Source organism: Sciurus vulgaris (assembly GCF_902686455.1).
Source record: "Sciurus vulgaris genome assembly, chromosome: 18".
Classification (NCBI taxonomy): Eukaryota; Metazoa; Chordata; class Mammalia; order Rodentia; family Sciuridae; genus Sciurus; species Sciurus vulgaris.
Window position 1 is genome coordinate 1,104,765 of NC_136479.1, and position 20,188 is coordinate 1,124,952.

General features: G+C 62.4%; 1 protein-coding gene across 5 annotated transcripts in view; it reads right to left on the bottom strand.

The window, feature by feature from the left end:
• Positions 1-20,188, bottom strand: part of UNKL (unk like zinc finger) — a 34,917-nt gene that overhangs the window by 2,453 nt on the left and 12,276 nt on the right. For 2 of the 5 annotated variants that reach the window (XM_079121888.1, XM_079121891.1), the window contains 9 exons: positions 19,568-19,703; positions 18,465-18,582; positions 17,423-17,507; positions 16,565-16,650; positions 15,170-15,232; positions 9,675-9,852; positions 1,719-1,811; positions 1,413-1,640; positions 20-582 (listed from right to left, as the gene is read on the bottom strand). In XM_079121888.1, coding sequence (XP_078978014.1) covers positions 20-582; positions 1,413-1,640; positions 1,719-1,811; positions 9,675-9,852; positions 15,170-15,232; positions 16,565-16,650; positions 17,423-17,507; positions 18,465-18,582; positions 19,568-19,703 — 1,550 coding nt within the window. Of the gene's footprint in view, positions 1-19; positions 583-1,412; positions 1,812-9,674; positions 9,853-15,169; positions 15,233-16,564; positions 16,651-17,422; positions 17,508-18,464; positions 18,583-19,567; positions 19,704-20,188 lie in introns of all 5 variants that reach the window. The other 3 variants (XM_079121890.1, XM_079121889.1, XM_079121887.1) reach the window with 3 other exon arrangements.

Genomic DNA, 20,188 nt, shown 5'->3' on the forward strand with positions numbered 1-20,188 from the left:
GCCAGGCCCCAGCACTCACCCCATCCACAGCTTCCAAGTCCAGGCGCAACTGGCTCTGCAGCGAGTGCAGCTTGGGGAGTGGGATTGCGCCCACGTCACCACAGCCCTGCAGCCCAGGCAGCGAGGACAGGCCCAGGCCCTCCAGCTCCTCCTGCAGCCGCTTGACCTGGGCCTCCACCTCCTCCTTCCTGCGCAGAGCCAGCTGCCGGTCGCTGTCTGCCGCGCGGGCCCGCTCCTGGGCCTCCCGAGCCTCCCGCTGCCACGCGTCGCAAGCCTGAAACCCAAGGGCGGGTGGGGACGGCGGTGGAGCAGGCGAGCCCTCCCCAGTGCCTACTGCCTCGCCCGCAGGGCCAGGCCCCGCCCGGTGCCCGTGCCTCACCTGCTGCACCTGCTGCCAGGATTCCTCCCACTGCCGGATCTTCCTCTTGGCCTCGTCCAGCTGACGCCTGACTCGGGCCAGCTCTGCGCTGTTTGGACTTGCACTGGAGGCGGTGGTGGGGACCGTGTTCAGGATGGGGGATGGGCTGGGAGAGAAGCTGCCAGAAACAAAGTCCCAGATGCTCCCAGGGACGCCATTCAGACCTGGGTATGGAGACAGCGGTGCTGCGTCTGCACCCGCGTGGGTCTGCGGTGCCTGGCTGCCCTCAGGGGGCTCAGTGATTCACTGACACAGGGCCTCAATTCCAGGGCCGGCCGAGAAGCTCAGGGCAGGCTCTGGAGCTGGCCTAGGCCACAGAGCTAGCCACCCCTGGCCTCTCCAGCAGGCCCGCCCTTCAGCCACTTGGCGGGGGGGGTCATTTTGTGGTGCTGGGGATGAACCAAGGCCTCATGCATGCTTGGCAAGGGCTCTGCCACTGGGGCACACCCCACCCCCACGCAGGAGTTTAGACAGGAAAGGAAATGAGATTCAGAGCCCCTGTGGGCTGCACGTGGGCAGTAGTCCTCCACACATAGACGCGGAGGCCCCAAAGGGCTGCTGTTTCCGGGGACCACGTCTGCCACACATGTGACGTCAGAGAGTGAGCCATTCAGAAACTCAGTTTTACTTGGGAGGCCGAGGCAGGAGGACTGCCGAGTTTGAGACCAGCCTGGGCAATGTGGCAAGACCTCATCTCAAACAAGTGTGTTCTTGTAACAGGTGGCAGGTGCGCTAGACAAGCCCTCGCCGTGGAGAGGAGAGCTGACCAGCATGGCCCCTCCTGAGTGAACCCACCCAGGCCCTGGCACCCAGCAAGCAGTGACCAGACTGTGGCCTCCGCGGGCAGCTACCAGCACCCCATGCCTGTTCACTCGCCTGCATGGTGTGGGCCAGGGGTGCACTGCCTCCTCTGGGCAGGTGAGGCACCCTGTGCTCAGGAGTGCCCAGGGCACCTCCAAGCACCAGTCAGCAGGGGCCCCTGCAGGGCACTCACCTAAGGAGCCGTAGGAGGAGGCTGCAGAGCCCAGCACGGCCGGCTCGGACCTGAGGGGCAGCGGCTGCTGGGGGGGCGTCATGGCCGAGGAGACAAGTGGCCCCGGCAGCGATTGGGAGAGCGAGCTGAGCGGGGAAGTGGACAGGGACGAGGAGGACTGCAGGGACGGCGAGCGGGGCAGGGAGCCTGGGATGGTGACGGGTGCAGAGCCTGCCGGTGGCCTAGGACCTGAGAGAGGGGCCGAGTGAGTGCCAGAGAGGCGCAGCCTTGTGGGAGGCAGGCCCCACTGCACGCCGGCGTGCCCACCTGACAGTCCCAGGTCACGGCAGTCCTGCTCCTCCAGGTCTTTATCCAGCGACGCGATGTCCACGTCGCCAAGACGCAGGTCCAAGGCAGAACCTGCGAGACCATACCTTGCGTCACTCTCAAGACCTCTCCCTGGTGGCCCGGGACGCCCTGCCTGCAGCAGCCCAGAGCCAGGCCCTCAGGGTGAGGCCCAGCCCCACGGTGCCTGCCTCGTGACCAGCATCCACTTCTGACCAAGTAAAGGTCCAGCTCCAGAGGAGTTCCAGGAGGGTGGCCAGGACCCTGTGGGGACTGTGTCCTAGGGGCAGAAGCTGCCCTCTCCTCCCACCCAGCCAGCATGGGGCGAGGCTGGCTGCTGTCCTCTATGCTCCTAAGCCTGCCTATTAAAGGGACAGAGGCAGCGAACACCTGCAGGGCGCCCGGGGTGGCGCTGCCTCCCGATAGGTGCCTGGCCCTTTCCTGCAGGTCCGAGTGCCCTGGTGCAGGACCCTGACCCCAGGAGCAGCCTGTCCTGTCAAGGGCTCAGGCCCTCCCTGCCTCTCGGGTTGCAGCCTCCTCCCTGAGGTCCAGGGGCTGCCAGACCACATCTGCCTCCCAAGAACGCAGCACAGGGAGGGTGCAACCAGAGGGGCTGGCCCTGGGGCCTGACAGCCTCTGCGGGCATCGGGGCCCGGTCACACCCACGGACCAGCATCACCAAGTACGCCAGGGGACTCGGGGAACACGGCCCACTCTGGGGTCCTATGGGGCCTGGGCTGTGTGGCCCGACCTGTGCCGCTGTTATTGTAGGACCCCCTCGGTGCCCACTCTGAGCAACCCAAGCCATGCCCTGCCTGCCTGCCCTCCTCTCCACAGCAGGCCATCCTGCACCCCCACCAACCTTTGCACGGGCACCACCAGCACAACACGCAGCTGGGGTCACCTCCCACCACCGGGTCCCAAATGGGCCTGGATCCGGCACGCAGCTGGGTGAGCCCAAGTATGGCTGGGACTCCTGGGGAGGTGTGTCCGTCCAAAGGGCCAGCGGTGCCTGCTCACTGCACAGGGTCACCCCAGAACCTGGGGGGTGACGTAGACCAGGAACGTCTGCCACGCTGGGCCCGGGGGTCGCATGGAGAGGGAGCGCACAGGGACAGAACACCCTCAGTGGGAAGAGGAGATGCCATCACATGCCAGCAGGACATGTGGAGAGGTGCTGCTCGAGTCCCCACCACACTGGGGACCGGGCTCAGGGCGGGTGACGTGGGGTCCAGTTCTGAGGCAGCTCACTGACCCTTTGCTGCCCTGGTATCCACTTTTTATCCCTAGGACCAGTGGGCACAGCTTGGCCACTTGTGAGGCCCACAGAGCACCCTCACTTGATGACCGGTGCCCAGGAGCCTCACAAAGAGGTGGCCTGATGCTGCCAAGTCCAAGGAGCACGCACACCTGGTGCTGCTACGCTGGCCTGTGGCCGCAGGAGGCTGGCGGTGACGGGGCACAGCTGAAGATTCCTCCCGGGACAGTGAACTTGTCCCTACAGCCACCAGAACACAGGCCTGCCCACTCGGCAACCACGCTGCGGTACAGCGTGCCTCCAGGTTCCACTTTGAGGGGCCTCGGCACTGGGGCGAAGCAATCACCTGGGAGAAAACCGCCTTCCATCCCACCACTCGGCCAAGGAGCCAGACCCTGGTGGAGGAGGGGCCTTGTCCCTCCTGGAGGCAGAGGCAGGCCTGGGCCAAGGCCCAGCCACTTCCCCAGAGGGCCACTGGCGTGTCGAAGAAGCACAACAAGCTGGGCACAGAGGTGCAGCCTGTCATCTCAGCAGCTTGGGAGGCTGAGGCAGGAGGATTGAGGGTTCAAAGCCAGACCCAGCAACAGTGAGGCGCTAAGCAACTCAGGAGACCCTGTCTCTAAATAAAATACAAAACAGGGCTGGGGTGTGGCTCAGTGGTTCAGTGCCCTGGTTCAATCCCTGGTGCTGCCCCCAAAATGCCAGCACAACGAGTGGCCATCTGCCATGGCAGGCCACAGCAGAGCACAGGCACGTGTCCCAGCTGCCTGCAGGTCTGAAGAGGCCCAGCCAAAAAGACCAAGTACAGAGGCCAAGGGAGGGCACAGCAGGCAGTGGCTGGGTGCAACTCCAGGTACCGCATGCCTTGCCTGAACAGGCCCGCTGCCTCCTGGACGTCTCCCTGCAGTGGACACCCCCCTGAGCTGTGCTTCTGGGGTCCTTCTGCTCCACAGGGGAATAGGGCTGGTGGTGTCCTGGGCCTGAGGTGAACAGAGGGTGGCACACAGGGCGACTTCCGACCACCAGAGGGTGCCAGTCCAAAGCCGAGGTTTGGCGGAGTCTGCGGGAGGCTCCTGGCCGCCCTGGGCTGGTGGCCCTGCGGCTCCAGACCTGCGTCCATCACCCACCCTGCCCTGTGTGTCTGTAGCCACGCATCTCGAAGGGTGCCGGTCACCACACAAGGGCCCCTGGCATCACCTCGTCTCAGCGGCGACGCCTTCCAACCCGGTTTCCAGACACCCACACTCACAGGCACTGGGGCTCAGGACTGGCGTCTCTTCTCGAGGAATGCCACTCAACCTCTCGGTGACACTGCTCAACAGACCCCAGCCCAAGCGTCCCAGGACGCTCTTCACCTGTGGCTCTCCCCCGTGAGTGCACGCCAGGACTGGCCTCACTTCACGGGCCCCCTGCGCCAGACTGCCCAGTCTTCCCTGAGCCTCTGCTCCTTCACACTGCGCGGGGCCTTCCCCCCCAGCCTGCCTCTGGCAAAAGCAGCACCTCTGCAGAGCTTCCTGCTCCTTCAGGCCCACCTCTGCCTTACCATCCTCTTCTTCCAGCTGGTCCACACCCAACACAGTGGCTTCTCTAGCCTGACCCTCAGTGCCCTGGACAGCCCCCAGCATGGGGCGTTCTGCGGCACCACTGCCACGCCCCCTCAGGGGTCTCCGGAGCCGGTCACTGCAGGTCCTAAGGGCTGCATGCCCGGAAGTCCTGTGGGAAGCCTGCGGCACTCCTCCCTCCACCCACACCAGTTAACCCAGCCCTGGGTGCACTGGCCTTCATGTGGACGTTGAACGCAGGAGCACTTTACTCATGAGCTACACTCCCATCCGTTTTTATTTTGAGATAAGGTCTTGCTAAGTTGCCCAGGCTGGCCTCAACTTGGGATGCTCCTGCCTCAGCCTCCTGAGTCACTGGGGTGGCAGGCGTGCACGACGGGACCCTGTTCAGGGGTGACCTTTCTGTGATGAAATCCCTCATGCCTCACAGTCCCGTCTCCTAGGAAGAACAGAGGTGAGCCAAGCCTTTCAGTGTGCTGGTCCGGGTGTTCTGGGGCCTGCCGCAATCTTCCACGCTGCTCACTGTGGACAGCAGCACCAAGCTCAGCTCTTACTTGGCAAGACCCCTAGTTCCAGATCTGCTCAGCCTCCAAAACTATGTGGAAAGGCCTTGCTCCCATTCCTGCGCGCCAGCCCACAGGACAGCACTGGCTGAAGGGCAGAGTGAAGACAAGTCCCCGAAGTCCCCCACCCTGCATAGGGCACACCTGTCCGCCCCTGCCTCTCATACGACGGGCACTGGGGCATCTTGCCCACCTTGGGCCTGGACATGCTAGTCAGCAAGCTACCGGACACAGCCTTGTGCAACTGAAATCCTGGGATCAGGTGAGGGTGGTCCTGCTGCCCGCCACCACGCTTTACCCCTGGCAGAACTCAGAAACTTTGATGAACTAAGGCACAAAGGAGGGGAGGGGGCTTTTCTCCCCATGAAGGACTCAATCAGGTCAGCCCCCTGCATGACTCAGCAAGAAGGTGCTCGGTCCGGTCCATGCAGAGGCGGCACCGCTTCAGCAAGCAACAGAAGAGCCGCACTGGGGCGGACCGGCAGGACGTCAGCCTCAGCTGCAGTCCAGCCAGGGAAGAGGTCGCCTGCAGCCCCCCGGGCCTGCTCAATCCTTGGGAACTGCTCGGGACAGCTCAGAGAACACTACCTGACTAGCGTCCCCAGCAGTCTCCCTGCTGCCTCGCCTCTGCTCCCAAGATCAGACCCAGATGGAACATTCTCAAGGAAGCACCCACTTGTCAAGACCCTGGAAATCTAGGTGAACCGCGTGGCATGAGCTGTGAGGCCTGTGTGCCCCACCTGACCCAGAATCAACCTGCCAACCCACCAGAAGCCGCCTGGGTGTAAGAAGTCAGCAGAAAGCTGCTGAGTAATGGCTCTGGCACGGGCTGTTCCAGAAATGACACAGCATTCCCCGTGGCCCCCAGGACCAGGGACAAACAGGGACAAGCCACTCAAACCACGCAGTGCTGAAGGGAAGAGGGAGAACCTCCAGGCTGCTCCAGCACTATCCTGGTTAAGCGCGGGCGGCAGGCATTCCCGACTAGGGGATGGAGGAGCCCCAGAGAAGCCTCACCTGCAGCTGAGCTTCTGCAGCGCAGAGCAACACGCGGCGGGGCAGGCGCCGGCGGGGGAAGAGGCGCGGGCTGGCCTGGCCCGGGAGGGCGGAGGGCCCCGCGGGCGCGCCCTGCAGAGGCCCCAACAGAGGCAGGCTTTCCCAGCGAGACACGTGCCTGCACCTCGTCGCGCAGCCCCGGGGAAAGCGGGCACAGACCGAGCGCTCACACCTGGCCCACGGACTGGACCCTGCAAGGTGCACCGGGTGGGGACACGCACCTGGAGACATGCGCCCGAGAGGGGGACGCACCTGGGGAGGGGCGCGCGCCCCGGGAGGAGACGCGCGGAGGGGGGCAGCCCGGAGAGGGACGGGCACCTGGGGCGACGACGACCGCAGCCTGACGGCGCCCGAGGTCTGGCGCCGATGCTGACTCACCATCCGCGGTCGCCCCGCGCCGCCGCCGCCGCCCATTCAAACCCGGCCCGCGCCCCGCCCCGCGCCCACGTGACGGCCCCGCCCCCGCGGCGACCCCGCGCCCACGTGACGCCCGACCCCGCTCGCCCGCAGCACCTGGCGAGCAGGTGCGCGTGACCCGGCGCCGAGCCGGCCGCTCGCGGGCTGCGCCTGGTTCCGTGGAGGCCACTGCGGCCCGGGCGCCCGGCGCCGGCCCTGGAGAGGCTCACCCCGCCGGCCGAGCCCCACGGGCTTCCCGCCGCCTGAGCCGCCCTCGCAGGGCCCTGGCCTCGCCTCCAACGAGGACTCTTCGTGCAGGGAGCAAAGGAGGGCGAAATGCGCGCAGCGCAGGGCCGGCCGCCAAATCCCCAGAGAGGCCGTCTGGAAGCTCGGTCACTGCATAGTTCGCTCCTTCCTGTCATCTTTCCATAGCGCACCACGTGCGAGGAAGTAACCCACACGGGAAATAGCCATCCAGTCCACGCGCCTTGTCCCCAGACCCTCAAGAACAGCGACCCGAGCATGGGAGCAGAGCAAGGGCCTCAGGCCCCACGGCAGCGCCTTGGGTGGGGCTGGCCACCAGTTGTGGCCAGGGAGCCCTGGGCCTGGGGAAGTCAGTCTTTGGAGGTCCCTCCTGGACCAGGACAGCTCTGAGGACTGGCTCCCTTCCAAGACCGGCTCTTACAAGATGCAGCAGCACTGAGGCCGCGAGGCAGTGGTCGGAGGGACAGTGAAGGACAGACGACCAAGGTGCACCAGAGGGGCAACTGGGCCCTGAGGAAAGCCATCTGCCTCCTCACCTGTGGGGGGTGATTCAGGGGCCCTATGCCAAGGAGGCCACCACAGGGGTGACAGACTGAGACCACACCTAATGACCACCAACACACTAACACCTGCCAATCCCCAGTGTCCAGTAGGGCATCCTCCTCTGCCCCTTGAGAGCACATGGACACTGGTGCTGTTCCACTCAGGTCAGCAAACACGCATCCTCTGTCATCTGGGAGCGAGGACTTGATTTTGCCAAGTACTTGCTATCACGCTCAATTGTACCATTACTACCTTTATACTGGGGAACATACTTTATTTTTTAAGAAATAAAATTTGTGCTTATCTATTTTAAAAATCCCTAAAACATGCCACTTACACAGTGAGTTTTCTGCTCATTTTTAAATGGAGAATGAATACCACATGAATGTGTCCCGCACCCTCATCTAGATCCCCCTCCAGTCACTCAGGACGGTGGCACTGCCACGCTGAACAGCCCTCGTCTCGGGGGCAGGAACACCCAGTGCAGAATGCAGCTCTCACCTGCTCCGGCCGAGGGGCCAGGGCATGTCGGGCCAGAACCCTCCAGGGACCTCAGCCTGTGCTCTGCTCCTTCTGTCACCGCACAAACTCTGACCTCCTATCTTGCGGGTGGCCCCTGGGCCCTAACAGGGCCCTGTGCAGTGAGGGAGCCCAAGGTTTACGGTGGGAACGCCATTCTGAGCCAAGAGGTGAGCACGTTTACCTGGAGGGACGTCACCGTTCAGGGGTCAGAAGCAAACAGATGGGTTTGCTTGTGCTCAGAAAACACTCAGCTGCCACTAGGCCTCTGACCAGAGCTTACTGGTGCGTGGAGGGCCCAAGAGGACAGGGTTTCCACACTGACCACTCGGGGGCAGAGACCCCAGCCCTGAGGCTACACAGCTCTGCAGGGACTCAGCCAGGCCACTGGCACCCATGGGCACACTCACAGAACTGTGGCATGCCCCCCAGAGTGACTCCCGAGCATGCCACCACCTGCCTGGGCCCAGGAGCCTCTGTCCCTCCCCGACTCAGCAGCAGGGCCACTGCCGCAGCTTCTCAGGCGGGATGAGTCCTGGATTCCAGAAGGTCCTCCAGCAAATAAGGCCAGCCCACAGTGGAGCCCACATAGGGTTACCAGGGCTGCTGTGAAGGCGTGCTGGCCGCAGGACGTCCTGGCGATGTGGAAGAGGGTCCCTTGGAAGGATCAGACCTATCCCAAGAGAATGCAGGGCTGGGAAGGCCCAGCCCCTGGCAGGTGGTGCGGCAGCTCACGTTCCGGAAGGCTGCGTAGGACTGGGGACTCAGCAGGGCCCTTGCCAGCCAGGCTTCCCATGGCCACCGTGCAAAGCAAGATCGCCTCCACTGTCCCTCTGAGGTCCTCAGTCTGTGGCCCAAGTGGCAGGAGGAGTCCCCTCTTTGCTGCCATGGGACATCAGCTCTAATCTGTGTGCCCGAGGGGGCCACAGTGGGGCTGGTGTTTACGGGGCATGCTGCTCCTGGCCGTGCTGTCGACCCTCTGGTAAGGAACACCTCAGGGCTGGCCACACAGCTGGTCCAGCCGTCTCCCCAGCTGGCCCATGCTCAAGGCTTGGCATTCTCCTGGCCCAAGCCTGCCTCCCTCCCTGCCTCTGATAGGAAAGGAGGCGGGAGAGGAAGGGCGTGCTCCCGACGCCTGGCAGAGCCCAGGGCAGAGGACTCGGATCACCACAAACACCAGCCTTCCTGTGTCCCGTATTGTCAGGGCAGGGACACAGGCTGTGGCCAGCTGGGCACTAGTCATCGTGGAAAGCAGGGACGCAGTGTCCCAAGTGTCACCCTGCACGGGTGCAGCACCGTCCACTTCCAACAGACCTGCTCCTACCCTGGGGCAACGTCTCTCCCTCTGGCTCTGCCCCTTGATGCCCAGGCTCTGGGCTCCGGTCAGGCCGCTGACATTCACCCAGTCCAGTTCCATCACATCAGCCATCAGTCACAGACCTCCCAGAAGCTGGGTCAGGTGTGCTCCAGACCTCGTCCTGGCTCCCCTCCTGGCTACTGGCACTGCCCACCTCCAGCTGCCTTGCTGGCCACAGGCCGGTGCTCTCCACAGCCCCTGGGCTGGGAGGCAGCGTCTGCTCTGGCTCTCTGTGGCCGGCGCAGCGAGCCGGGCCACGGGCTCCCCCACACCCACAGCGCCAGACCTCAGTGGGCGAGGGCTGGTTCTCATTGCCAGGACACATGCCCGAGTCGGGGACTGAGGGCACTCACAGCCTCTACAGGCGCTGCTTGGCGCCGGGCGAGGGGCCGGGAGAGAAGAGCGAAGGTCTGCACTTACCTAGGACGGCCTCCACGGTGCAGCCGGTGGGGTCGGGCGGGAGGGCGCGGGCAGGGAGGGCGGGCAGAGCGGTGGGGGAGGAGCTACCTGAGCCAGCGCTGGACGCCAGGCTGGACGCCACACTGGAGTTTACGCTGGGGGCCAGCGGGTGAACCACTGCAAACACAGCGAGGTGGTTCTGTTCAAAAACACACAAACAACATGAGCAGGAGCCGCACATGACATCAGACAGCCGTGGTGCACTCCTCTCCCCGGAGCGACGGCCAGGGGAGCCAGCTCTTCCAGCTGCGCACCATGTGGGCCGCGGCGGCCCCAGTGGGCAACAGACACATCTGGAAAGTGAGGACATGGTGCTTGAAAGCAGCTTGTGGGTGGACCTTGCTCCAGCAGGTGCAGGCGGCAGAGACCAGGCTGGGGGAGGGCAGGCAGCCTTTCAGCGAGGTGCTGGGCTGCTCTCCCCCTCACCTGCCTGGCCCAAGCGTGCAGGAGACGACGGCCTTGGGACTGACTGGACAGCCATGTGCACCTTCCTGTGGCCTCCTCGCCCACGGAAAGGGAGACCCAGCCAAGCCACAGTCATCAATGGAAGCACAACACCTGGCACCTAGCCTCGCAAAGGACATGGCACGTGAGACAAGGCGCAGGAAAAGGACCAAGCAGAGTGCGAGGCTGCATCCACCACAGCAGCTAGAGCCACAGGGCACATCAGGACGAGCCCCTGTGGGCTTCTGCAGTCAGAACCCCGTGCCACCTGGGCCTTGCTTCAGAAGAGTAGGAAAACTACCCTCAGGCGGGTGGGGGTCCACAGCACAACTCACAGAAGGGGTTTCATCAGCTTAAGAAAAGTTGGCCAGGTGCAGTGGCCAGGATGATCCCAGTGACCTGGGAGGCTGTGGCAGGAGGATCACAAGTTCAAGACCTGCCTCAGCAACTTAGTGAGACCTGCCTCAAAATAAAAAATAATAAAAAGGGTTGGGGGTGTGGCTTACTGGTTAAGCACCCCTGGGTTCAATCCCTGGTACAAAAAAAGAAAGGAAAGTAAATGCATACAGGGCAGGGGCAGGGGGAGCTCCCAGCAGAATGCTTGCCTCACTTGAGGGACCCGAGAGGGACAGAGGCGAAGGATCTGCGCAAGTCGGAGGCTGCTGGTGGGGGTGGGGAAGCACCTGATGATTCCAGGCCCCACCCAAAAACAACAGCCACATGGATCCTTTTTTTTTGGGCCGCAGCCGCCAGGCGCAGAGCAGCATGGGGGCAGCAGGCAGAGCTGTCGGCACCTCCTCCTTTTCCTCTTCCTCCAGGCTCGACACAGGCAGCGTGAGGCCCGGCCCTGCCTGCTTCCCATGCACACCGCTGAGCCTCAGGGCACTGCCAGCCCCTGGCACTTTGGTTATCCAGCTGCCGCTAGGCTGGACCCTGACTTTGGGCCCCACCGGCGCCTCCTGCTCTTCCTCCTGCCCCAGGACACAGCCGCCCTCAGACCTCAGGACCCAAAACCATGGTGTGTCCTTGGAGGTCGACTCACTTCACTCAGCAGGACGTCCTTCTCAGAGACCAGGGTGCCCACCCGATCCCCTTGTGGGCGCCCCCAAGGTAACTACTGGGCTGTGAGGGGCGCCTCGCACAACTGTCCAGGTGGAGGCGGCGGCCTCGGGGTGCACACAGGGCGAGAGGAGCTGGGGCTGCGGCCTCGGAGCAGTGAGGAGATGTCTGCTGTCCAGGCCTGTGTTCTGCTGTGACAGCGCAGCTGGTGCCATCCTGGCTTCATACGCACTCCCTTCCTCTGAAGGCTCACCGACATTCCAGGGCACCGACAGACCATGCTTCACTCTTCCCTTTGTCCACCAGCGGGCACTGAGCCGTCTGCACGTCGGCCTGAGTGGCCGCGCTGCTGTGGACGCGGGCCTGGCCCCGGCCTGCTCTCAGCTCTTCTGGCGCGTGCCCCGCGGGTCACTGCTGCTCACCTGTCTCCACCTCTTATTTCTGAGGAGCCTGTGCTGTTTTCCAGTGGCTGCGTCCCCAACCCCAGGAGGCTGTGTGTCCGCCCGTGCTTCCGGGCCACGCATCTGGGGACGTCGACGCAGGCCCTTGGTCGACCTAACTCAGGCTGTTTTTCCCGTTGCTCTGAAGCTACCCAGTGCTACTTCTGGAGGCGAGCACCTGGGCTGGTGGGCCCCTGGGACGTGCTCTCCCCGGGGCTGCTGCTCTCTGGTGGACAGTCCCTTGGACACCTACACCACTCTGTGCTTGCCAGTGCCTCTGGTATCCTGTCTGAGAATCCACTGCCGACCACAGGGCTCCTCCATCCACCCGCGAGTCCCTCTGCTACAGGCAGCAGCGCCCACAGTGCCGGCCGGAGGGTGACTTGAAGTGACTATCTAAAGAGCCTGCAGGTTAGCTGAGAAAGGAGTCTGCGAGCTGCTGGGGCCACAAGTCAGTGACCAGCGTGCTGCGTTCCAGGACTGAGATGACGAGCAGTCAGCCTGCCATCAAAGAGGTGCGGGTCCCACAGCCTCTGGGGTACAAAGCTGAGACCTGCGTGCGGTCCTGGCACGTCACTGGCAGTGTCTTAGCCTGCGTGGAATGTCCCCAGGGGCTGTGTGGAGCAGCTGCTGGGTGGCCACACCTCCACTCCAGTAACACCAGGCCACTGTGCTCTGCACATCCTACTCGCCACGTGGCCCCAGTATAGGCCTAGGGCCAAGGGGCTCCTGAGGCTGCAGGTGGCACTGCCCAGGGAAGGAGCTGTGAGGAGCAGGGATGGCAAATGGGGTATGTGATGGACACGAGCTGCCCTGAACCCCACCCAACCAAATGGCTGAGGTCCCAGAAACTCATGGGAGACAGGGACATCGGGACCTGCATGAAACCCAGAGACGGGGTCAGGGGGAGGAAACGCCTTTCCGGCCACCGCACAGCCCGTGTGGACAGGTGTCCAGGGAGTCACGGTCCACGTTGTCCACCTGAGAGTCGCAGAGGCTGACCTCGGAGCCACTGATACTCCAGCCTTCTGGCTGACCAGAGGTCCCAAAGCAGCTTGGGACCCACCACGCTGGCCTGAGTCCCCTGGAAGCAGTGCCCACTGCTGTTCCCGCAGCTCCAAGGCAGGCACGGAGTAGGACTCAGGGTGCAGGTGAGACTCAGTGCAGAGACAAATCAGCCAAGCTGCCCAGGCCCAGGGCTGCTGAACCCTGAGCCAGGTGGGAAGAGCCGCGGGGCCCTGCCCACCTCGGACAGGACACCGCCCCAGGAGTGGCAGCTGACCCAGCAGCTACCTCTGGGGTCCTCCTGCCCCAGGGCTGGTATGAGGGCAGCCCACAGGTACCTCTGGAGCCTGTTCTGCCCACACTCTGGCTCCCCTGGACTTAAGACTGAGGAACACGGGCTTGTTGGCTGTACTTAACTGGTAACATTTCACATTTCAGATTGATTTTTACATTGACTTTAATCTTTTTTTTTAACCACATATAACTAAATTAAGTTGCATTTACTTTGAACTGTCCTGCTAATTTTTTAAATGTGCTTCAGAGGTTCCCTTAGCTACCAAGTAATTAAACAGAGGAGATTCAGAGGTACCACACCGCATGTTGAGTTCCACACGCTGCAATGGAGCAAAGAGCCCAGAAAGGTAAGTCCCAGGGATTTCACAGAGAATTTTGTTTTCCCAGTGCACATGAAGTTATGCTTACACTGTACTGGAGTCCACTAAGTGCATCATGGAATCGTGATACACTGATCTAAAAAAACAAGGTATGGTTGGGCACAGTGGCACATGCCTGTAATCCCAGCAACTTCGGAAGTTAAGGCTGGAGGATTGTGAGTTCAAGGCCAGCCTCAGCAACTTAGTGAGACCCTGTCTCAAAATAAAAAAACAAGGGATTGGGGTTGTGGCTCAGGAGTAGAACAGTTGCCTGGCATGTGTGAGGCACTGGGTTTGAGTCTTGGCACCACATATAAGTAAATAAATGTCCACTGACAACTAAAACATATTTTTAAAAAAATTTAAAAAATAAACAAAAAGGGCTCAGGACATGACTCCATGGTTAAGCACCCTGGGTTCAATCCCTGATAGCAAAAGCAAAAACAAAACAAAACAAAACAAACAAGATATGTGCTTTCTTTTAAAAATATTTAAAAAGCAAAAAGAAATAGAAATGTAGGGTGAATCTCATGAAAAGCAAAGGGAGGCCAGTAGAGGAGCAGGACCGGGAAAGGGAGGAGGAAGGGAGGGACGCTGGGAGGGCAGGGCGGACTACGTTGCTACATCGTGTACCGTGGGCACAGGAACAGTCACAATGAACACCATCCCTTTGCACAAAATGTGGAAAACTAACTTGAGCCAGATGCAGGGACATGTGCCTGACATCCCAGTTACTCAGAGGCTGAGGCAGAAGGATCACAAGTTCCAAGCCAGCCTGGACAATTCAGCAAGACCCTGTCTCAAAATTTAAAAAGGGGGCTGGGGATGTGGCTCAGTATTAAAGCACCCAAGTTCAATCCCCGGTATCCCCCCAAAATGAAAAGAAAAACATTTGCTAAACAATGCTAGTGGTCCACTCGAGCTGCTGGGAGAACGGGCGACGGCCGGCCAGTCACAGGGCCCAGTCTACCCAGGGCAGTGACATGAGGCCCACGGGCACCCGCAGCCCCTCCAGGAGGGCTGGGGCAGCCCTGGGGGGCACCGCGGCACCAAGGAGGATGGCGCCCCGCGGAGGAACTGGAGCCAAAGCGCCTGGGTACCAGCTGGACTTGGCCAGAGGGACCTCCGAGGCCGGTCTCTCCAGAGCCCCTCAAGCACCCACCGCTCTCACGGTGAAGGAGAAAACAAGCCCCTTGAGCCCTTAGGGCGGCGTCAGGAAAAAGATCTCTTTCAGCACAAGCAACCTGGTCTGAACTGACCTAAGGGAGCCTGGGGCTGGGGGCACCCAGGCCCCGCCGCAGCTTCCCGAGGAGCGCCAGGGACCTCAAGGGACACACTGACGGGTCCCCTGTGGAAAACCCTAGGAGGGCTCAGGCCTGCGCCCAGAGACCAGGCTCACAAGGACACACCTGTCCCCTGAGTGCCACTCGAGGAGTCCAGGCCCCCAGGAATCTGGACGTGAACCGTTAGCAGGGTCCTAACTAGGCGAAGGCGAGGCCACATGGGGGCCCTAATCACCTGGACTGGGGTCCTCCCAAAAGAAGACTAGGACACCGGCACACACGGGTCGAGCGCGTGAGGACAGTGTCCCCAAGCCCGGGAGGAGGTCCCAGCAGGAAGCGGCCAGCACGTGCCTGGACCGTGGATTCCAGCCTCCAGGAAGGAGACCTAAGGTTCTCGGTGCTCCTCACTTTGTCGCAGCAGCTGTGGGTGCTGACAGCAAGGGGCTGAGGGCACCCGGCCACACAAACGTCTCTGAACACCAAAACGAAGGTCACGCACAGACAGAAAGAAGACTCCAGAACAGACGCTAACCGGCGAGCCCACGCCCGACGGCCATGCCCTCAGCCTGTACCTGCTTGCTGTCCGGCTCCCCGGCTTTCTGGCCACCTTCAGCGAGCAGGTCTCGGCGCTTTGGCTGCAACAGAAAAGCCACTGGTGTGGTAAGGCAGGGCAGGCAGGGCCGAGAGCAGACGGGAGGACAGGTCCACTGGGGTCAGGATGTGAGGACTCAGCCTGGTGGGCAGAGGCACACTCCGAGCCCTACGCAGCGTCCTCTAGGCCAGGCGGGTCTCCAGCGGCAACACACTCAAGTGCAGCCTGTGCTGAGGTCACAGCCCCACAATGAAAAGCCAGCTGGGGTGCAGATCAGCAATACAGCGCCCCAGGTTCAGTCCCACCCCAGGGGAAAAGCAAAAGGATGCTGTGGGGCTGGACGCCAGACCTCCAGGGCTGCCTGGTCCAGGGCACTGCGCCTGACCCTGCAAAGGAGGGCAGTGTGACCATGAGCAGCCCAGCTGTGCCTCCTGAGGGTGGCGGCACCTGCAGCGGCATTGAGGCAGCCCTGCAGAGGTCACCGGGCCCCCGTGCAGGGCGTGCTGCATGGCGCTGTGAAGGCTGGTTTCCAGCACAGAGCACCAGCAGCAGCCCTGGCCCGAGCAGAGCGTGCAGGGGACACTGACTTCCAACCCTCCCTGCAGGGGAGTCCCACCACCCACAACAGGTGCTCACACTCCAGGGATGGGCCAGGGTCTCCCTCAGTGTGCACGACCTGCGCACCCCAACACAGAAGGAACTGGAGGCCACCACGGAGGCTGACCCCCGAGCTCCCCTGTAGACCCCTCTGCAACTCAGGCAGACTTGGAAGTGGGACTGACCCGACACCCAGGGGAGGGCAGCAGGGAGGGCGAGACTCGGAGACTCGGGCACCAGTCCACCCACACTCTGCCCCCTGGAGACAGCCAGGAGCAAAGCCCGTGCACACACGTGCCAAGCAAAGCAGTAGCTGGGCACAGCGGGCTCAGGGCCGGAACGCAGCGCCCTGCACACCTGCCCGCGGCTACCTGCGCTGCACCCAGAGCTTCGTCACCATCCTGTCCTGAGTGCAGGTGGCCACCACAGGGTCTGTTCTCCAGGACTGCGGGGTCTAGGGAGAAGACCCCTCATACCAACCCGAGACCCCGGGGGCTGGGGGCAGGATGCAGCCCCAGATCACAGCGCTTGCTACAGAGCTCTGCCCACGTGGGGCCCTGATGACCCCCATGGGTCCTGCAGAGCAGGAGGGAGGGAGGGCCTGCTGAGGATGCCAGTCCCCCCAGCGCAGTAGGCATGTGGGTGGGTCTTCTAGACTCACTGGAGGAGCCACCAACTCCGAGTCTCTCAAGCACATGGCCCAAATGTCACATCCGTCTCTGCCCCCACAGTCCAGCTGCCCCAGCAACAGGGCCCCTTCCCAGTGCTGCCCACTTACGTTTCCAGGCTGGCTGCCATGGGCTGAGGTGCTGCTGGCGGAGTTGAGATCGCGGCAGCCCCAGCTGCTTGCCATCGCGAGGGTCTCTGTCAAGAAAGAGGAGCAGCAGGCACTGAGGAGCCGCTGGCTGGAGACCCCCCGAGAGGCGACGGCCCCCACCAGGTAGGGCTGAAAGTGCACTGGTCAGCAACAACCCCTCCCACAGGAGGGGCATGGCCCTGGGCCTCTAACCATGCCCACACTAAAGGAATGGGAGGGAATGGGGCAGGACGTGGCCCAGCGTGGGCGCCGGCTTGAGCCCAGAATTCCAGAGGCAGCTCATGACCCGCACAGCCAGCGCTGCGCCCGCTCATGTCAAGACCGCCAGACTTAAACCTTCTGAAAAACTGAAACAGGCGGCTGGAGAGCAGCTCAGGGACAGCATTTGCCTAGCGTGATGGAGGGTCTGGTTCACTACTGCAGGGGACAACACTGTGTGAACAGGAAGAGCTGCCCAGCCCAGGATCTCCTGAAGCTGGGGTGGACAGGCACCCTCTCCACAAGGACGCGGCCACTCAGCCCCGGCAGGGAGCGCTCAGCCAGGACAGCAGGCCTGGAGGTGGGGCCCCTCTAGGCTCTTCACAGCCCCAGCCAGCAGCAGCTGCAGAAGGCAGGGTGCCCGGCCCACGTGGCACTGACTGCTTCTGCCCAGGGAGCTGGAGTGGGTGGCTCCACACGCTCCCAGTCCCCGACAGCCTCGGAGCTCCCGTCTGCCTTCCCGTCCTCAAGCTTGCTCTGGATAGCCTCAAACTCTACCAAGACCCCGTGGAGCCTCAGCACAGGCATGCGCAGCTGAGATGGCCTCTGCTGTCTACTCACTTTCGATGTGTGCGAAAGCGCAAAAAGGACCCCGAGGGCAGTAGCCAGTCTGGCGCATGTCATTGCATTTGGTGGATTTGTAGATCTAGGAAATAAAAATGAAGCATCGAGGCTGGACTGGATCTGGGCTTCCATGAGCCCAGCGCGAACACCATCACGGCACGGAGAAGAGACCTCTGAATTACAACATACAACCCCCAGAGCAGGCGTGAACGCCCCTGCTACGTTCCAGATCTGGAATGTCCCCCAAAGCCACACGGTAAAAGGCGTGGTCCCAGCCAGGCACAGCAGTGTGCGCCTATAGTCCCAGTGGCTTGGGAGGATAGACAGGAGGATTTCTAATTCAAAGCCAGCCTCAGCAACTTAGCAAGGCTCTCAGGAATTCAGCGAGACCCTGTTGCTAAATAAAAAACACAAAAAAGGGAGGGGATGTGGCTCAGTGATTGAGTGACCCAGGATTCCAGCCCCAGTTCCAAAGAGTAAAAGGTGTGGTCCCGAGTGTGGTGCTGTTGACAGGAGGTGGACCCCAGGTGGGGTCTGGTGGGAGGCCCTCAGGGGCCCCTGCTCCTCCTCCCTGAGACCCGCCACAGGGACATGTGTACCGGCTGTTCCTGTGGCAGCTGTCTGCCCAATCGCAGGCAAGTCGTTTGCACCTGATGCGTCCTGAAAGGGACGGAGCTCAGTGGGACGCAGCAAGTGCAGAGTCAAGTGTGCTCCTGGCAGACTCCAAAGGCCATGTCCCGCCCCTGCACGCCCCTGGAGCACACTGGGGCCCAGGGCCAGGCTGGGCAGTCCCCTCGCCTTGGACTCAGGGTGCAGCTGGGGGCCGCGTGGGCCCTGTGCCCCGTTTGGGGCGATTTTTATCCCTGTTCTTAATAGGTTTACCATGGACCAAGGGGCTCCAAGTCCTGAGTCCTTCCTGTGAATCACGAACCTGAGGGTGGTCTCAGGGACTCCAGAGGCGGCCAGAGGGCACTCACCCACCCCTTGCCTCCCTGAGCACAGGTGACCCTGGCCAGCAGGGGGCCATCCTGACGCCTACCTCTGGGTGGAACTGCTGCTCGGTGCGGGAGTGGCAGTACTGGCAGCCGTCCCCGCCGGCACACCGTGAGGGCTCCCCCCACTCGTCCCCATGCTTGACACTGGGGCACGGCGTGGACCTAGGGACAAGGGCAGTCACTGGAGGTCACACCCCTCCTGGCAGAGGGCAGTGCCTCTTCCCTGCTTGGGGACAGATAATCAAGGCAAGCGCCTGCCTGAAGCCAGGAAGCAGGCTGGGAGCCCGTCCACACCTCACGGAACCCCCAAGCCAGCCCACAAGGCCGGGGAAGCAGATGCACGGGCCAGCTCCTGCCACTGGTGCAGCTGCGTCTGGAACCCTGATCCTCCACTTGAAAACAGCTCCCACCTGAGGCCTTTGCTGTGTTTTGGTTTTTGTCTCTTTTTTCTTTACCATCTCCGCCCCTCCCGAGGAGGGCAGGTGGCTAGAGTCTGGAGTGCTGCTCTGCAGACCTCTGCTCGGGTCCCTCTCTGAGCTACTGGGGAAGAGCAACGAACCACAAACCAGCCACCTCTGCCTCCTGGGCATGCAGGAGCACACAACTACCTGCAGAGAGCCTCGCTCTGAACACAGGAAACAGGGCTGGATGGAGGGCTGGGAGGGCCAGTGGCCCAGACACCCTGTGGGGTTCAAGTCCTTCCAGCTGGGAAGGCCAATGGGAGGGGCAGCTGGAAGGAACAAACCTGGTTCTGAAAGACAGCAGGGCCTCCTGGTGCACAGGTCCAGGTGGGGCCAAGCCCAGAGACAGGCGAGGGCCAGGGAGTGCTGGACCCAGCCTCAAGGACCCAGTGCTCTGACAACCAGTCCTGAGATGAAACCCACCTCCTGGGCCTTCATCCTGCCTCCAACCAGCCCCATCTGAAGACACCTTCCTCTCCCGGGGTCTGAGGGCACCCCCGCGAGAGCTCCCACAGCAGGCAGCACCTGAGGAGACGCGCCCCACCCCACAGAGCAGCAGGTCACAGCAGGGGGGCAGAGGAGAGCTCCACACCCTGCACCTGCCCAGGGTGGAGAAGGCCCAGGGCTGCTGGCCAGGACAGCACAGGCAGAAGCGCATGCGCAGCAGCGAGGCCTGTTTGGCTCACCGGTACTGGAACCTCCTGGGGTCTCGCCGGCGGTCCCTGCTGTTGTGGTAGTGTGGGCAGGCGTAGCCCTGGCGGCACAGGCGTGGCGGCTTAGGGCACTGCTCCGTCTTGTAGCTGCCTAGCACGAAGTTGGTGTCTGAAACAGAGGGGAACGGATCCCTGTCCTGCACTTGCAGCAACACGGACACAACAGCAAGAAGGCCGCGTAGCCCGCACATCCACCCACACGACGGAGACGGGACATCACTCAGCCACAGGAGCCGGATGCCGACACCCATGCAGACCGGAGGACAGCAGGAGGGAGAAGCCCGGGCCACGATGAGACCCAGGCAGAGGTGGACCTGCGGCAGGCTGCAGGACAAAGTGTTCAAAGTGGACGGAGGTGAGGTCCTGTGGCTCTGTGAACATGTTGGAAACAACTGACGCGCAAACACTGCAACCCCGTGTTTCCCGGCACCAGGATGGGTGTGGGGGGAGGCAGCCTCTGCAGGCTCCACCGCCAGGGCAGGGAGGGAGCACCAGGGAAGTGCGGATCTGAAACTGCCCTGAAAAATACAAGTGCTTTTAACAAAAGGCTGACTCCATGGGAGCAAATTTAATCCCAAAGGAAGCAGCAGCAGC